We start from the raw sequence: 21,622 nt of genomic DNA, 5'->3' as shown, positions 1-21,622 counted from the left end.
CCGTTGGGGGCGCGCGGCGGTGTTGGTCTCTCGTAGGAACAGGGCAGCCATTGCCGCCGCCGCCGGGAAGAGCGGTTTCCTCACGGCCCGCAGGACTCAGCGCTCGGTGACGGTGAGCGGCGGCCCCTCCTTGGCTCGCTTAGTGACGGGAGGGCCGGGGGAGGGTCGGGCGTCGAGTTGCGAGCAGGCTTCTTGCAGCTGGGCCCTGCTGCGGGGCGGGGACGGGCCCGGCCTTTCTTGTGGCGGCGCCGGGCTGAGGGGAAGGAAGCTGCTCTCGGAGGCCTCGCTGGCGCCGCGCAGCGCTGCTGGCCCGGGCGCTCGGCGGGGGGCCGCTGGCGGTCGGGTAATCGAGGCGCGACGGCAGCAGGCCGCGGAAGACGCCGCGCTTCATCGCTGCCCCGCGGCTTTGCGGAGGGGAGGGCTGATCCCGGCGGCTTTGCTCGGAGGGATGGCTGGGAGCCGTCGGGGCTTGAAGGTGAGTGTAAAGCTTTCGCGTCCGCCGCGAAGAGGCGGAGGGGCGATCGCCACTGGGTGGGCCGACGCCTCGGTGACGGCGAACCCAAAGAGAGGGTCCTCCTGCTTTGGGGAGGTGGCGAGTCTAGCGCAGCCCCGTCCCGTCTCGGCTTCTCAAAAAGGCGACCAAGCAGATGGTCTTTCGCTGCGGTCCCATGCTTCCCGAGTGCTTTTAGGCCAGCACGTTTGATCTTGTGAGCCACTAGCGAGCAAACGCGGTTGCATTGTGGTAGCAACAACACGTGAAGCTCTGCGACTTGCAGGTGTCGATACAGATCTCAAATCCATTGTCCTCCCTGATGTTTGAGTAAATAATGCATGGTCAGATAGTTTGCACATCTTACGCTGTATCTGTGACAGTTTCACAGGCAGTCAATTCCATCTGTCCCACGTTCGTTTCCTTCTGTGATTATTCTCTCCTCCCCACCTCGTTTTTCTAGAACTAAGAACTTAAAGTATTGAGCAGCGGTTATGCAGTCGTTTTCATCTGTCACATCTATGTTGGTCCCAAAATGAGTGCTGTCGCCAGAGTGTTTTAAAGCACATAGTTATGTAAGTCTGCCCTTCCGCTGCAAAGACCTGTCTTTCCCTTAATAGCCACTGCTGGCCTTGCCAGTGTTTGTGTGGTAAGGGTGCATCGGGGAAACAATCTGTCGGAAGATTATCTACTCAGCGAGGGAGCTGAATCAGTCCTCTGAGCTGGATTTCCATTTGGGCATAAAAACGCAAGTGTGGGCACAAAGGAGGGAATGGTTACAAAGGGCAACATAGGCCCTTGTAGGGGAAGCACGAAATTTTTCACGTGAAAGCAATTAAATAGCTATCACCTCAGGTCGTGGTTCGGGGACAGTTTAGGTTAATCTAAGTAAGTGCTGTCACACTTCTACCCCTCGCCCCATAAGAAGCCCTATACCCTGTCTTCCAAAGTTCTGGCGCTTCTCTGATGGCACAGTAAGCCAGAGTAAAGATGCTAATCAATAGAAACCTAATGGGTGTTAACACAGAAGGTAAATCATGCCAATCCAAAATACTGCATCCAGATTGTCCTGAACTACTTTCACAGCTAAGGTGATACTCTGTCTGTTTACTCTGTCTGTTTACTCTGTTTACTCTGTCTGTTTACTCTGTCTGTTTTACAGCCCAGTATTGTAATATAAGATCACATTGTATTTCCACTCATTAGGGCTTGGATTCTTTGTTTTTTGTATGACAGAAAGCTCACAGGCAAGCCAAATTATTAATTTTTTTCCAGTTACAAGAACTTAAAAATTTCTGAGTCACATAAACTGAAAAAGTGGCATACTGAAGGTAAACAATGGAGCTTCCATAAAATATCTCAAATTGTGCATCCTGGATCAGTAGATAGTTTTGGAAATCTGAATATCCAAAATAGCCTTTGTTTTTTGCCATTGTTGAAATCTCATAATAAAATGTTTCTTCTTTGTAACTTGATAGACTGTTAAAATAAGGTATTTTATGGTTAGTGTAAATGGAAATAATTTGATGACTACCGTTTATCTTTTGGATGCTAATACAACTTCTATTGCAGCAATTCTTTCAGGTGAAAACAAAAGTTTGAGAATGTTTTACGTTGTTATTCCAGTGATTAACGTAACAGTTTTGTTCATTTTTTTTTTTAAACTGCTGTTAGCCCAGTTTTTTTGTGCTCTGTGGTACAAAAGCCTTATTAATCTAACACCAAACAAAAACATTATTTCAGATACAAGAAGTCTTTAAGTTATATGACTAAAAAGAACAAAACTGGGAGTTCTGTGTAGGTTCTGCTAGAAGTCAGTAAGAGAGGATTTTTCTCACTTCTCTGGCTATAGAGAATTGGGTTTTTAACATATATACCTGGAGGACAATAAAATCAAATCCTATTTAACCAATATTTCTGAGATGTGAAAGTGATCTTAATCACCCTATTTTAAGTTTGTTGATCTGATAAACAGTGATGTTTTCTTTCTTAGCATCAACCTTAAGATGAGTGGCTGCCGTGTCTTTGTTGGACACTTAAGCTCACGTGCTCGGGAGCGGGATGTGGAGAAATTCTTCAAAGGATATGGACGCATACGAGAAATCCATCTAAAAAATGGATTTGGATTTGTGGTAAGTAATACCTTGTTTTCCTTTCTCTTGCTTGCAGGTACTAGCCTTGCTAGGCTGGTGTCAAGGAAGGGAAGATGCTTAAGCAAATAATGGGAAATGGAAAATATTAGTATACATTTCAGACTGATTTTCAGATGTTGGGATTACAGTTTTACCGGCTTTTGGCCAGGTTTTGCTCCAAATCTTGGTAATATGCTATCTACGTTAAATACATTGTCTGATCATAGTCCTCCATGGATTTAAATTTTATCTTTTATTTCTGAAGACAGCGTAAATATCCTGTTAGGGTGTTACAAAATTTGACAAAGTCTTGACCTGGAGAAAAGTTTATACAGAACCACTTATGTTCCTCTTGTAACTCCTTCTAGTCTGCTTGGTCATATATCTAAATAATGGCCTGACATAAAAGCAAAGTAGTTGGCTAAGACAACAGGTGTAATAGGTGCTTGCTGTTGGATTTAAGCAGCACAGCTGTTAACTCGTGTGCAGCTAAAGTTAGGCATACTCACCATCAATATATGTTCACAGGGCGTATGTGTCTGTCAGACTATTAAATGAAATACACAGTTCATTGGATCTTAGTTTCCTGCCATAGCTTTCTAGAGCTCTATGCTCCTAAATTGTTGTCCAAATTTTTACAGCTTTACAGGTTCCCAAGTTGACTCAGGATCAGCCTGTTTCTTAACTATCATCTCCTGAGAATTAGCTGTTCTGTAGCATTGGAGTTCAAACTGGAAAGGCTCATACTGTCCTCGCAGTGTGGCAAGCTTAGATACCATTCGTTCTGCCAAGATCAATCCCTTGGGCAAAGCTATGGGAAAAGAACAAAAACCAGGCTTTGCCTACTTTAGTTTCATATGAGTATTACCTCTGGACTCCCACACGTGCTGGTTCCTGATTGCCCTGCAGTATGAGCTACTTCTGCCAGTAGGTAAATACCTGCTTCTTAAAGTCTGGAGGTAAATGACTGATCTAGACGTGAGCCTGAGTTTATTTAGCGCGTCCTTTCCAGTTGCTGCTGTTTCTCAATCACCTTTCCCTGAGCGTTGCTCTTCTCTTCTTGGGCAGGGCTGTTGAGTCATTCAGGAACACTTCTGTTCACCTCCTGTACATGAGTCAGCGAACAGTCCTTCCTCTCTTCTCCAGTTCCTAGGCAGAAGCATTTTCTTTTCAAAGCTCACTAATAAGCTTGAATAGTTGTCCCATAACACTGTCTAAAAAATTTAATGGTTCTCATGATAAAGATTTTTTTTTTCCTTACATCTGAAGAAAACATTCCCCCCTTTACCTGTCATCCCATCTCTGTGCATCCACATGAGGAAAGCACTTCCGTCATCTCTGTAACTGTGTTTTACGTTTTGGAAGATTGTGACTAGATCCCCTTTGAGCTGCCTTTTCTTCAGGCTGAACAAGCATGGTGCTCTCCACCTTTCTTTGTTCTCCAACCTTCTGATCAGTTTTGGTGGCCCTCTGCTCATCCCACTCCAATTTTTCAATGTCTGTCTTGAGCTGGAGGGACCAAGACTGGACACAGTGTTCCAGGTGTGGCCTAACAAATGCCAGATAGGGTGGAATAGTCCCTTGGTCTGCTGGCTGTACTTTTACTGATGCAGGTCAGGACACAGTTTGCTTTCATTTCAAGGCCACACTGCTGACTGACGCTTAACTGACTCTTCACAAGGATTTCCATGTCGTTTTCAGCAGAACTATACTCTAGCCACTCAAACCCCAGCCTGTTCTGCTGCTTGGGATTATTCTATCCCGGGTGCAGGACTTTGCATTTATCTTTTGTTAAAACTTCTTGTTAGCCTAATTTTTCAGCCTATCAAGGTCTCTCTGTCTGGTGGGTTTTCTTTCTGGTATATCTGTTTCTCCTCCCACTTCGGTGTCAGCCACAAAATTGGTGAGGGTGCACTTGGTCCTGTCATCCAGATAATTTATAAATACATTGAATAGCATTATCCTTTGCAGTACCTTACTTGTGATGGGCTGTCAGTTCATCTTTGGTTTTGGTTATCTAAAATCTGTATTTATAAAATCTCTTACAAAACAAAGTGATTTTGAGTGAACATTGTTCCAGTGTTAAAAGAATGTTTCATTGTGCTTGATTGAAATCATTGCTTGATCTTTGATTATTTTTACTTAAATTTTATAGATTTCAGTGCAGAATGTTTTGAAACTTCAGACCACAAAGCTAGTAGGTAAAGCTAGATAGATTTGCAGACATTCAGTTTGTTAGAAATTAGCTGAAATCATGGGAGTTGTAGGTGTTAACTATTGATACTCTTAAATGCTGGGCCTAAATGAATTTTCTCAAGGTAGTCTTTGTATCATCATGCAAAGATACGTGATGTTTCACTTGGTAGTGAAACAGATTTCAGTGCAGAAGGGGGAAGATTGCTTAAGCTAGCATTGCTTCTGAAAAGCTGTTTATAGTTACGCAAACGCTTTCTTCAGCTTGAGAAGCTGCTTCTCTGTCATTCATTGCTCTCAAGCTGCAGTTCCACAATTTTTTTTTCCCCATCCACACTCTTGGTTCAAGCAGTCCCTACCCAGCTGCTTGTTCTCACGGCTTTCTTTCTTTCCTTTCTCTCCTTGCGTCACATGGTGTTACCACAGTTGTTCAGCCACATAATGAACCTACCTGGGAAGCTGATCTAGTTGAAAAATAACACTGTCTTTTTCACCCCACCTCCTGCACAAAGTGTGCTGTTTTTCATCTGGATAGGTTTCTTGACCTAGTTTCCTGTGGAGCTGTACAGACAGCTTTGCCAAGAACCAGTGGGCTGGATAGTGGGCAGAGGCTACTCGGGCTGACTAAAGCAGTGTTGCTGCCAAAAGTGAAGGGACAGATTCCGTTGTAATAGTATATGGAATTGCATATTATAGCTGATCCAGACCCACAGGTGGCCAGTGCTGAAGAGGGGCTCATGTTTCTTACTATTCTTACACAGGCACCTTTTTGCCAGACTAGTGAGCTGAATTTACTCAGAAAAAAATCAGAAGGGCTGTTTTTCTGTTTTACTCTTTCTTTGTCAATTCAGTAAGAATTGAATTAGCCCCAGAACTCTTAAGAGGGTTTTGGGAGTGCATAGCTCTCCTGCTTTTGGTTGCAGTTGATCAGCTCATGCTATTGTATAGGATTTCCCTGTATGTAGGGCTATGTTTTAAAGCATGTGCCTTGAAGTAATCCCCCCACCTCTCTCCCAAAAAGTATTTTAGATATTTCTTTAGTAATCCAGGTCACTTAATTATTTTTTATAGGTCCTGCAAATAGGTATACTGAAACAGCTGAGGGAGGCAAAAGAAGTTTGCAGGGTGGAGGGAGAAGAAATGCTCACGAATGGGAACATCTTGGCTTTTCAGTCATAAATCTGCTAGGAATCCGCTTGTTCAAAGTTCTGGCTGATACTTGCTGCAGAAATGTAAAATTTATAAAGAAAACATGTTTTCTAGCATTTGAATATACTATGAGGGAAAATACTTTTTTATTCCTGTTTTCTTTACAGGAATTCGAAGACCACAGGGATGCTGATGATGCAATTTATGAACTAAATGGTAAAGAGTTGTGTGATGAAAGGTAAGCTTGATACCATAATTTCCCTTAAGAACAGCAACAAATGCTTTGCATCCAAATACAGTGCATTAGCTTGTGCTCTGACACCTGTTTCTTGTGGCTCTGTGGTGGGATACACCTTCCGTAACTTTACATAAAGAGATTCACTGGGATCCTGGCTACAGTCTTATATAAGGCAGAGATAGATTGGGACTGGAGGAGGGGTGGTTTGGAGCAGGGCTGACTGTTTCTCCACTTGCACTTATTTCTCCTTCAAAGCTAACTCAAGGTCTTATCACTAGAAATATTAATAAAAGTGAATTGAACTTATTTATTTTGGTTGTGGGAGCTGGGTTTAGGTCATTAGGTTGTTGTTACTTATTTTGGTACCTTTTTCCCTCTGTGATTACTCTTCGGCTCTGGTTGAGCAAATGTAATTGTTTCAATCTGAATTACAGACCCATGACAATTTTCATGAAAGTCTGGGGGAGATGAATGAGACAAGAGAATACCACTGTTCTGGCTCTTTAAGAAATGCCAGTGACTGTTATAAATCATTGCTTGCAAGGGCAAGATCATTCTTGTTTGTGCACATGTGCTTCCAGTTGTGAAAGACTTAAGTCACTGTCAAATACTCAAAGTTTGTGTTTTATTTTTTTGTTTGCTTGTTTTGTTCCTATCATAAGGGTTACAATTGAGCATGCTCGAGCCCGAAGAGGAAGGGGCAGATTCCCACAACGGTTCAGTTATTACCAGTCGCAGAGTGGATCTAGGTAGGTGGTCTGGACTCTGTTTCCTACAAACAGAATAACTGAAGAACTGTACTGAAATACTGTTTCCTTCTTGTGGTTGGAGTTAGGAATCCACCTCTGTTTCCTTGTATAGCTTCACGAAAGAAGTTTTATGTTCTCAAACCTTGGAGGTCCATTACTATTATTTACCTCCTCTGGCTGAGCAATTTAACTGGCTCGCAGAGGTTCACAAATGCTCCCTCTCCATGTTGTAGGCACTACATTGGTCTTGCTTCCTACTGTTGTGTAAATGATGTGAAGGAGTAGTGCTGCAGTTGGATTGGTTGTTTTTAACACTAAATCAAGAAAAATGCCAGAGCTACTCTATTGAGGCTTTTGTCATTAAACTGAGCTTACAGGCTGAGTAGAATTATTGTAGAGCAGTAGTTCAAGGTATTTACTGTTTACTCAAGCTTTCACATTTCCAGGTGTATGGTTATCAAAATGCTTACTTCAGCACAGCATACAAAAGGAACTGTATTTGCGAAACAGTGCTAGGGCACAAGATAGTAGCGTGTGCAGAAGTATTTAAATACCAGTTGACTAAGTTTGCTGACCGAGCAGGTGCTTTGCTGAAGGAGAGCCTCTGTCTGACAATGGAATCTAAAAACCAGGACGTAGCTCATATCTAGAACACCTGTAGTGGACATACAGTATTTGTGGAGGTGTTCACTTTCAGTGATTTGAGCTAGCAGTGAACCTTGTGCCAACCTGCAGTGGAGTTTGTGAAAGTTACGCAGATTTGCATATATTCCACCAAACAAGTACACATTACATCTTTGTACGTCATGTATACCTGTGTGATGTAAATATGTATGGAATACTTTGTAGAAACATTTATAGCCGTGGCCTATGCAGAGTAGAGTTTGGAAGAAAGATGAAGACTTAACTGACATAAACCTCTGCATTTGTTTCAAAGTCAGATTTGCTGCCGGTTACAAACCAGTGTCTGGAACATCTAATTTGCATATGCAAGTATGCTAATTAGATTATTTTTTCTTTAGTGGCAGTAACCTTGATGCGGTATAATTGGTCCGAGGTCCAGACTAAAAGTGGACTTTTAAAGTAGGAAGTGTGATTGAAGGTCGTGGGCATCTGACGTTGTAGTCATGTTCATGACGTCAGACTGCCGATGCCAGACAGGAAGAGACTGCCGTTTGCAATAATGGAAAAATGAGACTCAGCCTGCCAGTTTTGGGACTCTGGGACCTCTGTTTAAATGCCTGGAAGATCTGGATGTTCTGAAAAAAATTGGGACACTTTGAGGTATGCACTGAAATGAAATTGCCTATGCTTCAGTGTACAAATCAATACGCACAATTTAGGATTATGTTTCTGTGGGAAGAGAAGATAAGAATAATTTTCTCTAAGGTCAGTGTTCTTGATTCTTGAATATTTTTGTAGTAATACAAAGTAGTGCCATTGTTAGAATCCCGCATTACTTATCAAAAGGCTGGCATACCTTTTTCCATAGTTCTCAGATCCATTTGGATTCAGAATGACTAGGATTGGGAACAGAAATGACCTGCAAGGGCAGTATTCTTTCCAGATGTCCTACTCTTCTTTTCTGTATGAACATTTTCAAGCCACATTTTCATTTTTGCGAGGGTCTTTAATTTTTGGTTAAGTGTAAAAAAAATCAGCTTTCATTCAGGAACTGTGAACTGCCACAGTTATTTCAGGGCAACCAGTTATTTAGCTTTCATTTTACTAAAATAAGAATATTTCTACTCATAAAAAATATCTAATATAGGTCATGGTGGCATTTATAAATATTAACAAGTGATTTGGAATTTAGAAGCATGAACTAAGAGGCCTTTAAATTGTGCTTTCTATCTCCCTGACATGAAGCAGAATTTAACCTACCAACTAAAAAAAAATTTTAAAAATTGCCCTTTACATTAATATCCTCCAAAACCATACGTGTGAGCCAAGCCTGTCAAATACCGAAAATAAACTAATTCTCTTTACATTTTTTTCATTCTCCTAGGCACTTATTTCAGCGTATCTAGAAAAAATGGCAGCTATATTGACTGCCTTGATATAAAGTTCTTCATCAAAATCCTTTTTAATCCCCTTGTAGCAGCTGTCTTCTTGTAGTGGACTCGTAAATATATTCTTGACTAGGGAGAATCAAATCTGCAGTCCAGCAACAAGGAAAATACTTAAATCTCTCAGCAAACTATAGGAAACATCAGATTTCTTAAGTTCTAATTCCTGACACTGGAGACTTTTTCCTTTTTTTCCCTCTGAACTCTTCTAGCCGGTATGGACCTCCTGTTCGTACTGAACACAGGATCATAGTTGAAAACCTTTCATCCCGTATCAGCTGGCAGGTGAGTTAACATCTTGTCTTCTTTTTTCACACCTCATTTTCCTACCCTGTAAGTAGACTGCTCTCAGCCTAATTTCTTAATAAAGCCATCATAAATATTTAACCTGAATAAAAAATAAGCAAAAAAGCTTCAGTGATTGCTAAAAACGAGCATTCAAACACTTAAAGAAGTCTTTGGTTTCACAGCTGTGCAGATAGTTCTATTACTAGATTTTGTAGCTGGAAACTGATTCTTGCTTACTTGTGTTTACCAACTGATAAAACTTTCAAAGACTCTAGATTGTTTCTAAATTATTGAAGTATAGCATCCATTCAAACTATGTCATCCTTTTGTATTGTTACATCTGGAAGTGCATGCCTTTTGTTTTGAGTGAAATTTATGGTCTTTTCTTACGTTTCGCAAAATACTTTTGTGACATGATGCATGATTGAGAAGTCTGGTAATACGTCATTAATACAGGGAATCTTAAGAAAGCTACTGTGTAAAGTATGCTTAATGCAGATATTTTTTAAAAAAACCCAAACTTTCAGTAATTGTCATTTGAAGCTTTCTTTCCACCTTTCTTTTTTCTTTTTTTTTTCCACCTCTTGCTAATGTTTTGCTAATTTTTAAATGGCTTTTAACAGAATAACCATATAATCAATTCCTTTAGTTGTGTTCTGTGTAGTATGCAGTCTATATTTTCTTTTTAAGGGCATAGCAACAGATGCTATTTACAAAACGTTAGTGAATAGTGGAGTTTAGTCTTGTTCGTTAACCTCTATATTCTTTGAATAAAGAGACTTTAATTACTGTACTGAAAGATGCAGTAGAACATGTTGAATGTTCAAAGCCTTGGTCTTAGAGCTGAATCTGCATGAGGAGGCTGTTTGGCTTGCCTGGAGCTCCACTGATGTGTTTCATAAGAGCTTGGGTACAGTCCATGCAGAATAAATGGTTGAACTAGGTTTGTTTATCTTCTGCATGACACGTTCAAAAGGTTCATAATTGTACAGTTGTGTTAATTATTGAATAACTAAAAAACCAACTTCTGAGTTGATGTGATGAGCAAGTGGATTTCATCTAAATATCTTCTGGGTATGCTATGCAATTATGTATGTGAAGAGATTGATATAAAACACAGCTCTTGGAAAAGACAGTAGGGACCAGAGAAGTAAGCTAGAAAGGAGTATTAAGGAGAGTAAATCCTATAATGCTGTTTAGTGTTAAATTCATAACTTGAAAAAAACCTTAATATTTCTGTAACTTTCTTTTACTTGTGAATATTTATAATGGCTTTATGTGTACTTACCATTTTGAAGCCCACCCAATTCAGATTTCATACTGTTGAATCTTTAGGATTCTAATTAAATGTTTTAATGACTCTCTTAAATATATTATGTTAGCATAAGTGACTTTACTTCTTGATACCTGCCTAAATAGAAATTGTTTTAAGCTAAAATCCATATGCAAGCCTCATTTAGTTTTGAAGCTGTACTGCTTTGATACTGACTATATTGTTTTAACTTCTTTTAACTATGCTACTTACACACAGATTAAAATAGCTAATACATTAACAGTAGTGGCATTATTCTTTCTTTCTAATCCCTGAGCTTCTAGCAAGTACAATTGATATGGAACCTCGCTTTTAAACTTACATGGATAATTTCATCATTGGTGTGTGCAGATCCCCATGCTTTGAGAACCTCTGACTCCTTTAAAAGTTACTGTGTTGGGATATATAAAAAAAAAATAGAATTTGTATTCAGATCAGTTTCCTCAAATTGTTGACTATATTGGTAATAGATGATCTCATATCTAAGTAGTACACAAATTGTCAGAATTCTCCTTATTTTAGCAAACATATTTCTGCACGTTCAGAGCTTTCCAATGACCCTCATTAGTTCTTCAGTATCTGTGAGTTTTCAAGCAGTTGGGAAAAGTAGACCTGTGTTACATCAAGATGTAATTTTTAATATGTGTTTTTCATATTTATCGTTGTCCTACACCTTATTTTCCTTTCCTACTAAGGACAGCAGGGTATTCTTGTGCTGTTTAAAGTGAACCAGAACAGTAAACTTAGGATAAAATTTGACTGTTCCACTGATTTCTGTTAAGTAAAACCAGGTAACTTTAAAACATTCCCCTAATAATAGCAAATACTCTGTTGAGCTTTTATAACATGCACACTTACTCTCTTTTGAGCAATGATGTTGGCATCTTAATCATGTTGACGTTACTGTTATAAATGATATTTCATGATGATGATCCTTAGTATTCAGCGTATAGTGTGGCAAGTCTGTGGGGGCCTCAATTTTAAAGCCTAAAGTTATTGGATTAGAAAATAATTAATGTAGATAAACATTTTTCTAACTTCCTATTGACTTACCAGTCCTGGTCTGGTTAAGCTCTCATTGACTTAAGCAGAGCCAAAATTTTGTTCTTCATCTCTAAATTGGGATAAACATACTGAGGTTGAAGTACTACTTTTAAGGGCGCTGTAGGGCCCATTTTTTGTTTGCTATTGAAGTTTCTTTGTGTTAAGCACATGTGAAACAAGGAAAATGTCTGCGAGTTTGCATATGCCAGTTTTTAAAATAAAGCTATTTTAATTAAAAAATTAGATAAAACTAAGCCTTCTTATATTCTGTGGCAAATGTTCTTAAGTTTTTCTTGGCTTTTTGTTTTGTAGTCTTTTCTTCCTTAAGCATATTTCTAACCAAGTGTATTTTGAACCTCTTCTAACAACCTTGATTTGGTTAACCCTCATTTTTCTTGTGTGGAGGAAAAAGAACCAAAGATTTGGGGGTTTTCTAGTGGCTGAAATTCTAGGGTTTGGCCTGTTCTGAATTTTCCTTTTGGTTCCTATGACACTCCTGTTTTTTGGCGATCTAGATCTTGGTTTGCCTGGGTTTGATCTCGATTGGCTAGCACAGATCATCCTCGGGTTCTTTAGCCACTTCTGGAGACTATGTCCAGTGCTTTCAGGGCCTCTGGTACCTCCGTGAAGCATATTGCTATGAGCCATCACTCTGCCTTTCTCATGTAAGAGAGTTCCTCTTGGCCAGCTAGGTATTGGACAAGCAGCTCTTTGCTTAAGGTACCTTCTTATATCATCTGCCACTTGTGGCATGTTGCGGTAAGTAGTCTGGGATTATAAAATACCAGATAATGTTTGGTATAAGTATTGCTTTAATTTATACAAATGTTTAGCATTTTAGTGACTTTTTACATTAGTCGTTTGTACTTTATCCTATTGCTGAGCAAGTAATTTTACAGTCTCTGCATGTTTAGCCTCTATTAAGTTAAATACAGGGGTGTCTATTGACATGGCACTGTAGTGTGACAGATACTCAAGTGAAATATAAGAACATTTTTTCCTTTGTAAAAGGAAATTAATTATATAGTAATTACACCTATTTGCTTTTAATTTTGCTGTGAAGTTGGGGGAGGTGAGCATATGGAATGAATTTGTGTACATATATTGGATTGTCATCTAACTGGGGTGTTAATGCTTATAGTCAGTCATGAAAATTTGCATTTAATACTACGCTGCTTTTCATCTGGTATAGTTCTGATTTCAGTGCATATGTTGGTATTTTAAGTATTGTGTTTTCATAACAGCTGGTTTGGGGATGCAGGATTATTTTAAAAGCAGTATTTTACTCACTATAGTTGTAAAAGTGAGGGATGCTTTCTATATGCAGCTGCTATCACATCGGCTGAGTTTCAGAAACTTTTCTAAATTACATATATTTATAGAAAAATATAAAAGCATTAAGCAGTTTCAGCAGAGAAGGTTTTAGGGGGCATTACTTACTGCTAGCTGACTCGTTTGTGTCCTTTTTAAGGCTAAAATGTTAACTTTTGCTGCAGGACTTGAAAGATGTAATGAGAAAGGCAGGGGAGGTCACCTATGTGGATGCACACAGAAACAACAGGAATGAAGGGTAAGTTAATTTTGTGTCTAAATTGTGTGATAACTGAAACTGTTAAAGGCAAGAATATCCTTGTAATATAAAGGAAATTAAACATAAATCTATGGCGTGGCTTAGATGCTGAAATTTCTCCAATTTAAAAAAAAATGAGTTCAGAAGTGGTATTGAACTCAGTCTCTCCTCTCCACCATGAAAACATGTCAAGACAGAATAAGGGAGAAAACCTTTCAACAGTTGGGTTCTGTTGTCTTGAACTTATTTATGTATAATCATTTATGATCTAATTCTGTCTCTTGAGGCTAGAATATCTCCTGTCTGTGGCTTCTTTGCACTGGTTCAACAGAAAAAGTAACGGGAAATGAACATAACCAGTCTCCATAGGGGATACCTAGCTGCATGCTCTCCTTTCTGAATTCTGCAGACTGCAAAGGTCCTGCACAACAAGGCAGGAGAGAGGGAAGTATAAATAGAGTATCTGTGCTGGCAAAACAGTGCTCTAGGGCCACTGCAAGCAAATGTAACTTAGACTTTTTTTGAGGGGAAAACAGATTAAAAAAAGAAAGAGAGGATTTTTCTACTCACTGTTAAAACTCTAAATAGGGCAGGAGAGTCTGCAAGTTTATTTTATTTCTTGGACAGCTTTAGAATGCAATTCAGTGGAGGACTGAAAGATATTTCCTCAGTTGATGCAAGTTTGTGTAGCTTCCTGGATTTTCTCCATTTCATTGCAGATGACAGTTTTGGGAAGGTTTAAGAAAATGTGAAAGGTATGGATGGCTAGGACTGTTAGCGTCATATTTTCATGTTAACCAAGTTAAAAAATTAGCTTTCGGAAGATAATACCTCAAGATGTGAATAAACAGATTGAAAAAGGCCCAAACTTGTTCACCTTGCTTTCTCGGTTTCTCTGAAACTTTTTTTTTTCATCTTTCCTGATGGTATACAGGGTTGTGGAATTTGCGTCTTACAGTGATATGAAGAGTGCACTGGAAAAATTGGATGGCACTGAGCTGAATGGACGCAGAATTAAACTGACTGAAGATCACAGAAGGCATAGGTATGTCGCCTGACCTGATAAAATTCTGCTGAGGGCATGGATTTGGGTAGTATTGATGCCAAAGTTTTATTATATAATTCTTTGGCCCCAAGCTAAATATCACAGCACAGAACAACTTTCTAGCAGTATAAACAGATTTACGTAAGAACTAACTTGCTGAAAAGAAGATAAATAGAACACTTTTGGATGAGTGTAAGAAGAATTTATTTTTTTTAAAGATAAAACTTGATAGTTAAATTAAAGGACTTTTAAAAAAATATGTTGTTATTAAAATCAATTTAATTTAATAGAAAGCTGCTTCACAGTCCTGTGAAATGTCTCTCAAATGGTTGTGAAGGCCAACCTTTTCATGAGAATAAAAGAAAAAGTTAGATTGCTTGCATTATTTGCAAAGCAATTCTGCCATTTAGTCATTAAAAACCATGTTAGCTGCAGCTCTTTCATTGTCTCTTTTAAAAATAAATCCTTTTTTTTTTTTCATGAAAAAAGGGATGCATAACTAGAGAAGGTGTTAAACTCTCAGGCCTTAAAGTGTACTGGTGTTCCATGCCTTTAGAGACTTTTCTATCATCTTGAAAGAAACCCTAACTAATTTACATGGGCGTTTCTAGAGACAATAAATACCACAGGTACGAATTTTCATGTCTGTGCTTTTCTTGATAAATTTAGTAGGAGGTGAGACTACAGCTCTTACTTTTGTTTCTCTAGAAGCAGATCTCGATCAAGGAGTTACTCAAGATCTCGCAGCAGGTCCAGGTCTACAGGATCTTCCAGATCGGACAGCCGGTCCAGGTCAAGATCAAGGTCCAGGTCTAGGTCCAGGTCTCGTTCTCGATCCCGGTCCCGATCTCGATCCCGGTCTCGTTCTCGCAGTCGTACACCTAAAAAGAGTTACTCCCAGAAGAGCCACCGCTCCAGCTTGCTAGCTTCTTCCCCATCTCCCTCTTCTTCTAAGAGAAAATCTCGTTCTAGGTCGAGCTCTGCTCATAGCCGTAGTTAACCTGCTCTTAGAGATGTTTTAATGAATTTAATTTGGTTCAAGTTTCTTGAAGACTTGAGACAAATTATACATGAGAACTGGGAGGGGAAGAGTTAACATGATGAAAGGGATACCTCCTCTTACATTGCCAAAGTGCCTGTCATCAAATAGGCCATCTCTGTGAGGAGGGGCTGTGAGCTTTCTCCTTTCAGTGAAGTCTGGAGTGGGAAGTCTTTTTTTATGTTTTTTCCCTGCTATTAGTAAACATTTCTATCATAGATATATTATGTATACATAATGCTGAGGTAATGGGATGAGACAATACGCTGCTTTCTCCCTCTCTTGCCCCCCACTTTCCCCTCCACCTCCAAGGCCTTTGACTTCCAAAATACTACGTTAGCTTTTGTCCTTGGTATTAAGTCCGAGAACAGGAAGTATAGATTTTTTCCTTTAAGGTTCTGTGGCTACTTTTCTGTGTGAGAATGAATGGACCAGCTGAATTTAGTTTAGAGTTCACTTTTTTTCTCTGTTGCTTGGCTTAACAGGCTGTTTAAGTTCCAGCTTTAAACGACTTGATAATATGCTTAATTTGCAACAGACTTTCAGGAATACACATTGGTCAGTTGAATATTGCTCATTTGGATAGTGAATAAATACAATGTTAACCAGTAATGAAAGCTGGAATTTCCTGTTAAAATGGGACGTACCATCCAGATGTCAGGATTATTGGAAATCCATTATACTAATTTTCCAGTAATTCACTAGTATGTGGTGTTGTATGTAGAGGCCTTATTTGACAGGTGACTCCATAAAACTGCACAGAAATGTCAATATGCATGTCCATGGTTTTGATGTTTATAAAAGTGACATAGCTTTCATACCCAAAAGTATGATACTGAATAATGTGTTTATGACTAGCAATAGTCTTGATGGAAAGGAAGGTTATTTTAGTAATGACAGCAGGAAAACATCCCAGGAAAAGTGTAGTCAGTTGTGACAGGAAAAGTTAATCATGTTAAAGCGTAAAGAGGGTAATTTCTTTAAATCTCCTGAATGCACAGTTATTTGATTAATAGAAATTTCCACTGCAAATACTGTTTGTTCTTATAATTTGGAATTAGATTTTTTTTTTTAACGTCTGTATTGTTAAAGAAGGGAAACATTTTTGGAAAAATATGTAAGTTAATCCCAAAGTCTTACATGTGTTTAAATGTACCATTCCTAATAAAATAAAAACTTTTTCTGGCTTACTTTGCAGTTTTGTTTAGTAATGTTACTGTTGTTCACGTCATACAGTCTTGCAAACATGATCAGAAGGAAATTTATTTGAAGGTGTACCCATATGGAAGCAAGCAAAATGTAAATTAGAAACCAGTTATGACACGTAAGTAACCAGATGCTGACTAACAGGAGGACAGGATTAGGATTTTACTGTCGTGGCCATCAGTGGCTGTGTGAATGGATGGCAAATAGTAGTTTTTCTGCAGTCCTTGTCCACCAGTTCAATAGAAGAACCCACAACCAAATGGCCATAGGTGTTGGAATCTTCATGTAGATAAAATAACTTGTCATTTTTGAAATACAGTTCCAGAGATTCTTATATTGCCCACACTACTTCTGTGCATCTAAGGCTTCAAAGCTGACACCCTTTCTAGAGCAAATTACTGCTAATCATGTTCTTTGTATGTTTGGCTTGATGTGATCTGAATATGCTATCAGTTCAGAAAGAACACAAGGAACAAAAAGGAATCATTTTGCTGAGGAATCTTAGAAGATACGACTCTCGGGAAAGCTGGGGTATGCTCAGCTTGTTAAATGTCAGTGTTGCTTGCTTTGGTAAATCTGTTACGCTACCAAAAAAACTCCCAACAGTGTCCCCTGCCTAGCCTAGGACCTTTGAGATTGGCAAGTGCAGTATTGGAGACCTTGAATGCTTCTGAATACAGCATGCTTACCTTGCAAATAGTTTAAATATAGGGCTAATGTAGATCTTGTGAATTTTATTAATTCTTGATTCTTTATTGTACAACGTCATTTCCCTTCCATAATTTTCTGTTGATTCAATCAGCAGTGGCATTAGTAAGATTAATATAGACCAAAGAACCAGCCTTCTCTCCCTCCCCCAAATACCTTGAGGTTATAAACAAGCTTATAATTGGTGTTGTGATTGCGGCTATAAATACAGCTTGTTTCTCAACCTAAAGCCCAGTCTACCCATAGATTTGTGTTGCTATTAATACTGGTTAGAAGTACATATTTTTTTTAACTTATTTTAAATTGTATGACTGAGTGGTTTAGTGTAGAAACAACTAGGACAGTATTTTTTTTCCTGTGCTGACATAGTAGCACTTTAGACATCTTTGCCAGCACAGCTGCATCCAAGTTAACTGTAGTACTGGTTTCTAAATGTAGCAACAGGTAACTAAGGACTGCAGATTGCAGGGTGGTATTACCAGTGCAATGTGACATGATGGAAATAGACCTCTCACTAATTTTTTTACATGTTTTTCAAGGTGGCAAGCAGTGGCTTTTTGTTCCCCTAAGATATACAAAGGTGTTTAGGTGAAGAAAAGGTGAGCTTTTGAAATACTAAGAATATAAAATCTGATCTTTCTCTGGGGAAAGATTTGTTTATGGTAGATGTGAACTTGGCAGCTTTCTCAATATTTATTTGAAGGGCAAGAACAGGAATCTTTAGCAGCTAAAACCAGTTTTCTTAAAGGAGAGGTTGAGTCCTTGGTTACTCAGCTCTTAGTTGTTTCTTTTAGTATATTAATTTAGATGCCTGTACAAATAATGGATTTTGAAGCCCAATTTTTTATTGTGCATGTGACTTTTTCCTATGGCTTTTTCCATGTCAAAAAAGCTTAAGCCCTTAAAATGTACATGGGGGAGAAGGTGGTAGGGTGGTCTGATTCCGCATTCCCCCCATTTCCTGCTGTGTCACCACTTTTTTTTTTCTTAGAGGACAGACTATGAATAGCAGATAGGACGTTTTTGCCTTTAGGAAAAAACAAAACAAACCTCAAGACTCTCATATCAGGAAGTCCTAACAATTTTGAGCAGGTTTCAGAGCAGCACAGCCCTGTTTGGCACACGGTAGAGTTGGAAGTGAAAGCTACATTTTTCATTGAGCTTTAAAGTTTTGACCTTACCTGACAAGTAAAATGAGCTACAACTGTGTACACTTAAGTAATTGCTTTGATGAAGGATAACTTACTGTGCCACTCTTAAGTTGGTCATGTCTGACCTCAACTTGAAGCAAACCCAATCTGGAATTTGTAGTTTCAAGGCATGTGAGTTAGTGGAGAGGGGTTACAAAGACAAGTCAGCAGCCTGAATAAAATGCTTGGTGGTCAGCAAGTGTAGAAAAGTCTTGAGAGAGAAGAGGGACTGGGGTAGATAGAAGCTGTGAAGGGTAAAAAAAAAAAAAAAGGACAAGGGTGAGTTTCAGTTTTGACAGGTGGCAGTTTCAGTGTCAGACTCTCACAGATAGAGCACAGAAGGGAATACAACTTTTCTGACAACAGTTCAAATTTAGATGTTTCCTCCAGCATGTGATCTTGAGATAAACAAATTGGGGAACATGTGTGCTTGTTTGTTTTGCTTAAAAATATTTGGTGTTCTGCTGAAGAGCAAAAGGTCTAAAGACAACTAATGTCATACCTGTGTTCCTGTGAGAAGATAGTATCTACAAGTCAGATAGGTGTCTTGATTGGTAGACAGAGAGTGGCTTGGTAGACTCTCTTAGGGAACACATTATAGTCTGAAACTTGGCTGAACTATTGTATTTCAGAAGCCAGATTATTTTAAAAATAGAACCTTTTTAGACTGTGTTGGAACAAATTATCCTATTCAGGTGCCTTAGTTCCAAATTTACAGAGCGCAGGAATGTAAGCTCCACTTTAACTGTAAATAGATTTCTTTAATGTATTAAAGTCCTATCTTTTACAGGCAGCATGTTCCAACATCCGACACTTTCCATGAGAAAGCTGGGAATCATCCCTTCTAACTGGCACATAGCATCTGCTCCCAGCCCTGCAAAGCTGAAAGGAACAAACCTCTGAAGTAATGATGCATCTACAAGTAAATCTATGATCACTCCTACACTTCCTCTGCTAACCTGATCCTTGAAGAACAGTTTTCACAAATTTGTCCTCAGCAAATGGAGGTGACGTAAGACAAGACAAATGTTAAATTTATATTAGATTCAAAGGTTCCACTTGTACCTTGGGAGTGCAGTTGGGCAATACGGCTAGGGTGATCTAGCAGCTTGCTGCTAGCAAGACAAGCTGCCATCCCTGTGCCTGCCCCTTGTCTTGTGCCAGGTCTGATGCTCATCTGAGCCTCCAGAAGCCAATTCAATCACATCACAAAAAGTGGGTACTTCAGGTCTCCTGCAATACTGCTTTCTCCAGTCCTCCCTGGGAGGGAGGAAGTGGAATTATGACCTGGGGTATAACCTTGTGTTTGCCTCCCTCACAAACATAAGTATCCTATTTTTCCTCACGTTATCCTCCCTTTCTGTTCTCCAGTCAGTCAGTCTCCAACAGAACACCATCACTCTCATTATGTCCAGGATTTCTTGTGCTTCTCTTATCGAAGGATGTTTTCTTCTCAGGGGAAGTCTTATGCTGCAGCATGCAACTGCTTGCAGCACAGGGCACAGCTGGAAGTTGAGCACTGCAATTAGTTGCATTTCGGCAACTAGCTACATCCCACCCCAAAAGTAAGAGTGTATTTTCTGTAATGTTTATGGCACTTCTTTATTATTAATTACATTTTTGTCAATTTAACACAGGGCTCTTCATCCAAGGGTATCCCAGCAGGCTGTGAAGATAAACTTCATTATACTTGGCCACATCACATCTCTGCTTTACAGATGAGAAAAGGAGAGCCAGTGGTGGGGGTGTTCACCTGCGGTTGCACAAGAAGAGAGGCCGGGAGGAGGAATGCGCCCGCAGCCACGGCCAGGATTCCTCACCGGACAGGTTCAGCTCTGACTCGTGCCATCTAGTGGCTGTACTTGCTGCCGCTGCCTGTGGAGCCACGGAACGGGCTCGGAAGGGTTTTTCTTCCTCTCAGGAGAGAAAAACTCTCTTTCAAAAATGAGGTGAAGTAGCAGCATGCTTCCGAAAGGAAGAAATGCCCCCGGATCTGTACCTGCAGAGGGTACAGGACGGTGAGTTCTGAGGTGGCAAGTTCTCAGCTCTGCCTGCTCCTCCTGCTGCACCCTAATGGTAGAGCTGAGTGCTGTACAGTTCCTAAGTGGCTTTAGTTTTCTTACAAGGGTTTTGGAAGCATGTAATTTCCAGTCTGTTTCCTTCATTCCTCTCCTTAGCCATTGTTTGCTGGAAGACTAAATGCTCTGTGAGTACAGTACCTGAGGGCATGTTTTCCATTTTGCCAGCCCTGCAATCAGTTACCCCTCCACCCCCTCTCTTTGCAAACCTGTGGGGGAGTTGTTAGCCTTTCACCCTGCGGGTGATTTACTAGGACAACAATGCTGATTAGCTAACAGTTATGCCTGGCAGAGGGCTATAGCTGGGGGAGCAGCACAAGCAGAGTGCTCTATGTGTGTCACTTTAAAGGAGGGATACAGCAGAAACACTGACTCCACATAAGGGAGCTATTCAGGCCTTGGATGGAGTCAGCACCAACAGGAAAGTGCAAGGGTTAACAGGCTGGGGGCCTGGGTTAGAAACAAGGCCAAATTATATGCTGTAGTGAAATACTAGCTAATGGCTAGCTCTGTATGTCTGGGTAGTCTCAAGATGTTCAAAGGACCATCACTACTATCGATTTGCTGGGCCTAGGACCATGCGGGAGTGATGAGGGAGAGGCAAAGAGTGTATGGTAAAACCTGCTCTTCAAGATTAATGAAGGGCTTAAAGTAAAAGACAGAGTTTCACTGGTAGTGAATGATACTTTTGTGTTGTGTGATAGCTTTTTCCTGTAAGCAGGGATGAATGTCTTCTCTCCCTGTTCTCTCCTTTTCCACTCTAGAAAACCTTTGCACTGTGTGGGCACTTAGCAGTGGCAGGTTGAGCTGGAAAGATCCAGATCAATATGCTTGGAGTTGATGTTTCAGTTCAGACCAAGAACTGCTCTGTATGTAGGTGTGAGACATCACTGGAGACCCTGAGATCATGTTCAGCAGGATCCTACATGCATGCTATATTTGTTTTACCTAACAGCCAGCTCTCTGGTGTTCTAAGGCAACTGATTTCTCCTTGCGTCTCAGAGGCCCGTCGATACTGCTTTGTGGTTCATAGAGGTAAAATGTAGCAGGTCACACTTTTAAAAGAAGTGAGCACCCATTGGTATAGCTGAAGTCATTAAAATCTGAAAATGCTCCCACTGT

The 21,622-nt window shown here is 39.9% G+C and overlaps 1 protein-coding gene across 1 annotated transcript; it reads left to right on the top strand.

Annotated features, from left to right (window-relative positions):
* Nucleotides 1-16,508, top strand: LOC104251836 (serine/arginine-rich splicing factor 5). Its single transcript, XM_059819356.1, has 8 exons — nucleotides 1-112; nucleotides 2,484-2,622; nucleotides 6,132-6,202; nucleotides 6,865-6,951; nucleotides 9,233-9,305; nucleotides 13,161-13,234; nucleotides 14,169-14,279; nucleotides 14,988-16,508. Exons 2-8 carry the CDS (start codon nucleotides 2,497-2,499, stop codon nucleotides 15,277-15,279), a joined length of 834 nt encoding a protein of 277 aa, XP_059675339.1. The 5' UTR covers nucleotides 1-112; nucleotides 2,484-2,496; the 3' UTR covers nucleotides 15,280-16,508.
* Nucleotides 16,509-21,622: the final 5,114 nt, after the last annotated feature.

This window comes from Gavia stellata, chromosome 7 (genome assembly GCF_030936135.1).
Source record: "Gavia stellata isolate bGavSte3 chromosome 7, bGavSte3.hap2, whole genome shotgun sequence".
NCBI classification, from domain to species: domain Eukaryota; kingdom Metazoa; phylum Chordata; class Aves; order Gaviiformes; family Gaviidae; genus Gavia; species Gavia stellata.
The sequence above is the reverse complement of the archived record's forward strand: the minus strand, read 5'-3'. Positions and strand labels throughout refer to the sequence as shown.